Source organism: Octopus bimaculoides, chromosome 25, assembly GCF_001194135.2.
Source record: "Octopus bimaculoides isolate UCB-OBI-ISO-001 chromosome 25, ASM119413v2, whole genome shotgun sequence".
In the NCBI taxonomy this organism is placed as follows: domain Eukaryota; kingdom Metazoa; phylum Mollusca; class Cephalopoda; order Octopoda; family Octopodidae; genus Octopus; species Octopus bimaculoides.
This window is the reverse complement of record NC_069005.1, coordinates 25,809,309-25,818,251: the sequence shown is the minus strand read 5'-3', so window position 1 is coordinate 25,818,251 and position 8,943 is coordinate 25,809,309. Positions and strand designations below refer to the sequence as shown.

The following is an 8,943-nucleotide window of genomic DNA, read 5'->3' as shown; positions in this document are numbered from 1 at the left end:
CGTGGCATTTTGGGCAAGTGTCTTCTACTATAGCCTCGGGTCGACCAAAGCCTTGTGAGTGGATTTGGTAGACGGAAACTGAAAGAAGCCCGTCGTATATATATATATATATATATATGTGTGTTTGTGTGTCTGTGTTTGTCCCCCCCCAACATCGCTCGACAACCGATGCTGGTGTGTTTACGTCCCTGTAACCTAGCGGTTCAGCAAAAGAGACTGATAGAATAAGTACTAGGCTTCCAAAGAATAAGTCCTGGGGTCGATTTGCTCTACTAAAGGCAGTGCTCCAGCATGGCCACAGTCAAATGACTGAAACAAGTAAAAGAGTATATATGTACTTATATATGTATATTTTTATGCATATATATACATGTATTTATATATATATATATGTATATATATGTACTTACATATATGCATATATATATATACACACATACATGTATACATATACATACATATATTCATAAATATGTGTGTGTGTGTGTATATGATGATGATGATCACCATTTTAACATCTATTTTTCCATACCTGCATCTGCCAAGTGAGCATATGTTGGAGCAGAGTTTCCAATAGTTTGTGGCCCTTCTGTTGCCTCCTCACCACCCCCACCTGTTTCTAAATGATGTAATAACCTCCCAGTCTATCAAACAACAAACAAACAACCTAGTCATGTTTATGGTGGAGAACTGAAAAGTAAGGGACACGAAAAATGACCGTGCAACAACATCTAGAAGCCTGATTATACTTTCATGCTGGAGGGCAAGCGAATGACAACATTAGCAAAGCCATTGTTTACAAACCAGCTACCAAAACACACGTGTAGACGAAATCATTTACAGAAACTTGCGAAGATGAAATCATTTACAGAAACTTGCATACACTTATCCATGCACACACTTATCCATGCGCACACGTGCACACACACACACACACACACACACACACAAACACAAACACAGCATGTGTGTGTGGCTTCTTTCAGTTTATGTCTACTAAATCTGTTTGAAATAAACCAGCATGCTGCAAGACCATGCTGAGCTCCAATGTCAGCTTTGGCATGGTTTCTACAGCTTGAAGCCTTACTAATGCCAGCCACTTTGGAGTGTGTGCTAGAGGCTTTTTTTTCTTTTGTGTGTGTGTGTGTGATAATGTCACTACTGAAGTTGCCCCAAGTAAATTGCAAAACAGAAAAAGAACAGGGAAAGAGGAAAAAGATATAAAACTTCCACTACTACATGGGGAGGGCAGCTTTATACTGGATGTTGAAAGGATAAAGGAAGATATAGAGACAAGCACAGGTGTTTTACCATGGAGGAAATACATGGCCACTCTGTATTATATATAGTGGTAGGTGGGAGCCTATGTTGTTGTTGGCACTCCGTCGCTTACGACGTCGAGGGTTCCAGTTGATCCGATCAACGGAACAGCCTGCTCGTGAAATTAACGTGCAAGTGGCTGAGCACTCCACAGACATGTGTACCCTGAACGTAGTTCTTGGGGATATTCAGCATGACACAGTGTGACAAGGCTGACCCTTTGAATTACAGGCACAACAGAAACAGGAAGTAAGAGTGAGAGAAAGTTGTGGTGAAAGAGTACAGCAGGGTTCGCCACCATCCACCTGCCGGAGCCTCGTGGAGCTTTAGGTGTTTTTCACTCAATAAACACTCACAACGCCCGGTCTGGGAATCGAAAATGCGAGCCTACGACTGCGAGTCCGTTGTCATAACCACTGGGCCTTTCCACCTCCACGGGAGCATATGAGAAAGGAGATAAAAGAAGGTGTTGATAGAGCATCAGAACAAACACTCATGGTACAAGAAGGTGAGTGTAGGAGAGGATACGAAGGGCTTGATCAACATAATCAACTCTACTTCTTAAAATTTGTTATTCAAATAAAAAAAGGAAAGTTTTGTTTGAAAACAGTTGCTGTTGTTGAATTTCTAGATTATGCAGTGTTTTGGGTGTTGGTTATGGGTTCATTTGAATGTCTAACTTTTTTGTTTGTTTTGCTAGATTACAGACACAGTACCGCCTATGGTTATGCACCGTTCCTTAGTAGAAATGATCAACTGTTGCTTACAAGAGGAGTATGCCATTCATGGAGGGCTGTCCATGGCATTAGATTTTGTCTCAGCTGGTTCCTATCTACCTCCTGAAATTTGTTATTATCTTATGAAAGACATATTGTTGGTATGTATATTCCCTTTCTCCCTTCTTGCCTCTCTCTGATCTTTTATGGCTACTTTGTATCCCTACTTTTATAATCTTAATTTTCTAGCAAATGATTAAATCTTTGATAAATCCAGTCTTACACACCCCCATACATATGCACACCCACATACACACACACAAATTGAAGAAGACCTGAAGTCACAGCATCTCAACCTCAAGCATGCTAAAGCCAGCATCATGGATCAGAAAGCATGGAACAACATCATCACCAGAGTGTATCATCCAGTGGCACCCACAATAGGTTGAGAGGACTGCCTCACCTTCCGGGTGTCGGCTTGGGAGTAAAGAAGACCAAGTTGATGGCTGGAAGACTGCCTAACAGTTTCTGCTTTGTAGGGTGTTGCTGCCAAAATGGATTGAGAACTACATGAAACATCTTTGTGTATCTGCTGTGAAGCTTCTTTTCAAGTCTCTTATTTAGTGTTTATGCTGATGAGCTGCTGAGAAGTACTGATTCAATGACTGCTCTGAAGAAACCCTTTCTGATGTTGTCAGGAAGGGAGGACTTTCGTATAATTCAGTACCGCCTGACTGGCCTTCGTGCGAGTGACACGTAAAAGCACCCACTACACTCTCTGAGTGGTTGGCATTAGGAAGGGCATCCAGCTGTAGAAACTCTGCCAAATCAGATTGGAGCCTGGTGTTGCCATCCGGTTTCACCAGTCCTCAGTCAAATCGTCCAACCCATGCTAGCATGGAAAGCGGACGTTAAACGATGATGATGATGATGATGAGCTTGTCTTGGGCATTCCATTCTCCAATAGTGTATAACAAACTGGATGTATGTAAAGAATTTTTCATATATTTTTCTTGTTGTTGTTGATGATTTATTTATTTATTTATTTTTTTTTCCATTCAATCTTTCAGAGAAACAGAAGCTCTCTACTCAACAATTTGTGTTACGAAGTGTTAATGAAGCAACTCAGTTTATTCCCTCCTGGCGTCTCGTGGCGCCACATGTATCTGCAGGCTTTGCAGGAAGGAGAGAAACAGGAACATTATCAGAACGAGTGGGGGTTTGTCAAGGAAACTGTTTTGTAAGTGAAACCACAATCTCACGATAAGGTTCTATGTTGCACCCCTCTCCCACCATGACCAACACGATCATCTGCATATCCCTATCACCACCACCACCACCATACTAGTACTACAACCACCGTTATCCACGTATCACTACTACAACCACCAGTACTCTACACCATCACCACCTTTGCTGCCGCCACCACCACCCTCGCTATCACCACCTTTGCCATCACCACGTGAGCCAACAAGGGAGCTTCCACATGGTTATTTGACCTGCAAGAAGTAGCAATCAAGATTCCCTCCAATCACATGGCCTATCCTCTTAGAGAAGGGTACATTGGATAACGTGGTCGTGGATTTCCTGAATATGATGGAATGGTCATGGCCGGAATGCTTTTGATCTTTGATCTGGGCTGATGGTGGTTAACCCTTTAGCATTCAGATTTCTTTGTCCAGTTTAATGCCTATTTAATCACATTGTTTTGAATTAATTAGGCATTGTCTTGGAGCTCCTATATTACAGTGATGTGGTCCTATATTTTTAGAATGACATCATAGGGTAGGTGTGAGAGGTTGGATCTGGTCAGTTCTAACATAAAACAGGTTGAGTATTTTGGCCAGATATGGCTGGTTTAAATGCTTGAAACAGTCGTACTGCATCACTACTTGATATCCTGTTGCTTATTTTGATTTTTTACACATGTATATATTTATGTGTGTGTATTTGTGTCTGTGTTTGTCCTGTCACCCCCACCATCGCTTGACAACTGATGTCGGTGTGTTTACTTCCCCCATCACTTAGCAGTTCAGCAAAAAGATACTGATAGAATAAGTACTAGGCTTACAAAGAATAAGTCCTGTGGGGCAATTTGACTAAAGGCGGTGCTCCAGCATGGCCACAGTCAAATGACTGAAACAAAAGAATAAAAGAAAAGTCATCATCATAATTACGTTTTTTTTTAATTTGTATAAGGAATCCCTTAATTTTTGGGGCTTAAAATTTGGAAAAAAGGCTTTGTAAGGGATTATAATACTATGCATGTATAAGAAACTCCCATATTTTTTTAACTTAATGTTTCACAAAAAAGGATTCCTAATACACATTAAAACACGGTATATGTCTAGAAAACTCTATTTTTTTGCAGGTCTTCCCTCCAGCTGCCCCTTTCAGATGCCAGTAACTGTTCATCACATGGAAGTTTTTTACTCCTCAAATATCTCGATACAGTCTTTCAACAGGACTTCAACGACAGCTTGAAAAGGTAATCAACTTTAATGTTACTTACGGACAATTAACCTCATCTCTACAGGCGAAACAGTTTAATATTTATATCAAAATCGAAATCGTAATTGAACCAAATTTGATGACTGGTGCCTGTGGAGCGCTAACAGCACCGTCCGAGCATGATCATTGCCTGAGCAGCTCTCTGGCTTCTGTGCCGGTGGGACGGATATAGCACCAATTGAGCGTGATCGTTACCAGTGTCGCCTTACTGGTACTTGTGCTGGTGGCACGTGAAAGAAACATTCGAGCGAGGTCATTGCCAGTGCCACTGGACTGGCTTCTGTGCAGGTGGCATGTAAAAAACACTATTTGAGTGTGGCCGTTGCCAGTACCGCCTGACTGGCCCTCGTGCTGGTGGCGCGTAAAAGCACCCACTACACTCTCGGAGTGGGTGGCATTAGGAAGGGCACAAGGCACAATGAGAACCAAAATGAATAGTGAATGAATGTGATAGTGTGTATGGAATGGACATATGATGGTGTGCATGGAAGAATGATGGTTGGATGAAAAGGTGTCAATGATGCAAGTAGAAAGGATTCAGAGGGAAAACTGAAGATGTGGGGAAATGTGATGAAACCAAAGAACCATAATAAGTCGAGAGATGTGTTGAGATAGATGTAACCAGATCAGCATGGAAAAGTTGATGTAGTAATAACAGGGATGATGTCTGATCTATTGTTTGACTTAAATATATTCTCTTTATCTCTTTCTCTCTCTCAGTAATACATGTCTGATGTAAAAATATTTAAAATTTTATTTCAGTCTTTTAAATTTCTGTCCCTGGTTTTCAATTTCAGTTCAAAGCACAATGGGAAAGCAGAAGGGAGTAAAACCTCATTCTGTTTGATCCGAAGTATCATATGGGGTTCCAGTTATGGATTGTCTATAAACAAATCTTGTCTAGAGTTGAAGGATTTATTACGTAAAGTAATTGTTACTGATCTCCCTGAAGTTTACAGAGTAAGTGGAATTTTTTTTCTCCATGAAACACAGTTTTCTAGAATGGCATTTACTGTTTCTTATTTCTTTACTGCCCACAAGGGGCTATGCACAGAGGGGACAAACAAGGACAGACAAGATTGTCAGATCAGATTGGAGCCTGGTGCAGCCATCTGGCTCACTAGTCCCCAGTCAAACCGTCCAACCCATGCCAGCATGGAAAGCGGACGTTAAACGATGATGATGATGATGATGATTAACATAGACTGTTTAATTGTAGAAGTTTAACCCTTTAGCACCCGGATCACTCTGACAAATGTTGAATAATTAACCACATTGTTTTGAATTAATCATACAATATTTCGTAGCTTCAAGATTTTGAGTGACATTGTAGACGAGGCATGAGAGGCCAGATCTGGCTGGTTTGAACATGAAACAAGGTAGAGTATTTTGGTTAGATATGACCAGTTTAAATGCTAAAGGGTTATAAAATAAGCATAAAGTTCAAACTCACCATTATATTAAGACACTTGAATTTCAATTAATTTTGATTAATTTAAATTTCAGGTTTGTCTCCCTTGCTTTTCTTGACATTTTATATCTAATGTAACAAGTTTTTCTCTCCTTGTTACAAATATCATTGTAATATTAATTAAATTTCTTGGATCATTATATTGTATGTGTTAATGCTGATTTTACCATTTATATATTCAAAGTCTTATTATTGACTTCTGTTAAATCTAATTAACAAGCTTGGTGAAATTGTGGTTGTGGCAAGTGTCAGTGACGCATGAATGGCATCTGTGTCAGTGATAACATAAAGGCCCCCCCCACCTTGCCAGTGACACGTAAAAGGCACCCAGTACACTCTGGAAAGGTTGGCATTAGGAAAGGCATCCAGCCATAGAAACCAAGCCAAAACAGACTGGAGCCTAGTGCAGCTCTCTGATGATGAACATAACCCTCTTGTTCCTGTTTTTTTTTAATGTTTACGTGTTTCTTTTCTATTTGTCCTATTTTTTTCTATTTCTTCTCCCTCATATTATTTTATATTATTATTTTGTCATTTTTCTAGAAAGAAGTTTTGTCACTTGTTCTAAGTCTAATCTTAATGGTAGCAGAAAGCCTGCGACAAGCCTACCATTGTTGTGATTCCATCAAAGATTACTTTGCCATTGTACAGCAGGAAACTAATTTAAATATATTTATTCATGAAGTTAGCAAAGAAATTTATTGTAAGTCACAGTTTTATTGTTTTATTCTTGTATTTTTTTTTTCATGTTTCTGATAATATTTTCATAAATATTTGACCAACTTCAATAATATTTTACCTTAACACCATAGAAAGCAAGGCTTTAAGTATGTCACAGTATTTTAGTTAGGGTGGTAAATTTGGACAAATTTTTATGACATGGAGAGACTAGAATCCTGGCATTTTTTTAGCAAGGCTTTTCATTGGAGGGAGAAAATTTTTCCCCAAAATATATATTAACAACAGAGACAGTATTAATACTGAGAGGTAATATTTATGTCCACTTCAATGTGGATGTCCTGTTAGAACAAACTATACTGTGGTAGTCACCATGAGAGAGAAACTCTCATATTGGCTTTTAGTGCAAAATGTGCTCTTGTTTATATCACTGGCAGGGAGATAAATCCCTGCCATCTCTTACACCAAGACCACCAGATCATGTGGTTTTGACCTTCCTTGGGCTCATCAGTGATGGCTGCTCAGCTGCTAGAAATAGCAGCGATTCATCTCTCTGCCAGCAATATATAGAATAACAGTGCCAGAACGGGCGCTGGTGTTGCAATTAGCTAGTGAGCTTGTTAAAAAATATATATTAACAACAGAGGCTGTATTACTACTAGGAAGTAATATTTATCCCCACTTTAACATGGATGTTCCTTTAAAACATGCTATATAGCAATAGATTGTTGTTGTTGGCACTCCGTCGCTTACGACGTTGAGGGTTCCAGTTGATCCGATCAACGGAACAGCCTGCTCGTGAAATTAACATGCAAGTGGCTGAGCACTCCACAGACACATGTACCCTTAATGTAGTTCTCGGGGCTATTCAGCGTGACACAGTGTGACAAGGCTGACCCTTTGAAATACAGGCACAACAGAAATAGGAAGTAAGAGTGAGAGAAAGTTGTGGTGAAAGAGTACAGCAGGGTTCGCCACCATCCCCTGCCGGAGCCTCGTGGAGCTGGTGTTTTCGCTCAATAAACATTCACAACACCCGGTCTGGGAATCGAAACTGCGATCCTATGACCATGATTCTGCTGCCCTAACCACTGGGCCATTGCGCCTCCACATAGCAATAGATACCAAGAGAGAAACTCTCATATTGGCCTTTGGTGCAAAATGCACTTTCTTTGTAAATATTTAGCAAAACACTGATTGTTTTTCTTCTGTTGTGATGTTTATCTGGTGTGCAGGATCTAGTTACTGTATTATTCGTGAGAGCAGGATGTTACATTTGAGATTTGAGGCCTATTACTATGAGCTATATCTTGTTTGCTTGCTTCAAGGAGGCTGGTGATAAGTGGTGCTATTTGAACCCCGAGTGCAAACAGCTGGACGAAATAGTGCAAAGCATCTCCTCCGATTCTCTAATAATTCCACCAATCAGCTGCTCTGGCTGGTTCATTTTGTCAACCCTGAAAAGATATACTACTTCTTATAGTAGAGCCTGTAGAAGATCTGGACCCAGAATTCCAGACATTGAAGCAAAACCTATAATTAATTAAAAGACTTAACCCTTTAGCACTTGGGATTATTCTGTCAAATGAAATGCTTATTTATTCTCATTATTTTATATTAATCCTGCATTATTTTGTAGCTGTCAGATTTCGATGATGTGATTGTTTTTAGAATGACATTGTAGGGTAGGTATGAGAGGCCTGATCTGTTCAGTTTGAACATTAAACGGGTGGAATGCTAAAGGGTTAAAGTAAGCTTAACAAAAACTTAGGTTTTAGTAAATAAGAAAGAAGACAGGGCCTTGATATCATTGGAGAAATAACCACGCTCAATATGCAGAAACCGGGTCAGTTAAGGTTCCATACAGTGCGTTCCAGTATGGAGTATGGACACTTAGGGGATTTAGTGAGTTCAGAGGCAGGCTGACAGAAATCATAGACTTTATACGCAGTAGATGCACATGGGCAGCAAGCAAAGTGCACACTGGAAATGGGGGCCATCAAATACATAGATGGCTCTGTAGAAGATATCTTGGGTGACCTAATTAGCGGTGAGGGAGAAATTTGGGAAGTGTAGTAGCCAGAATAAGAACAGGTTCGAAAATGTCCAAGAAGCTGGTGCCTTTGCTGGAAAATAAAGGCTTCTCAGAGTGAAGGACAAAGTGTATGATACTTATGTGTGAAGTACAGTATTGTATGTGTGTGTGTGTGTGTGTGTGTATGTATATATATATATATATATATATAT

General features: G+C 39.9%; 1 protein-coding gene across 2 annotated transcripts in view; it reads left to right on the top strand.

Annotated features, from left to right (window-relative positions):
- LOC106878844 (SMC5-SMC6 complex localization factor protein 1) overlaps positions 1–8,943 on the top strand; it is a 76,914-nt gene that overhangs the window by 41,800 nt on the left and 26,171 nt on the right. For both annotated transcript variants that reach the window (XM_014928186.2, XM_014928185.2), the window contains exons 8-12: positions 2,021–2,197; positions 3,107–3,276; positions 4,408–4,524; positions 5,345–5,507; positions 6,562–6,721. In XM_014928186.2, coding sequence (XP_014783672.1) covers positions 2,021–2,197; positions 3,107–3,276; positions 4,408–4,524; positions 5,345–5,507; positions 6,562–6,721 — 787 coding nt within the window. The remainder of the gene's footprint in view (positions 1–2,020; positions 2,198–3,106; positions 3,277–4,407; positions 4,525–5,344; positions 5,508–6,561; positions 6,722–8,943) is intronic.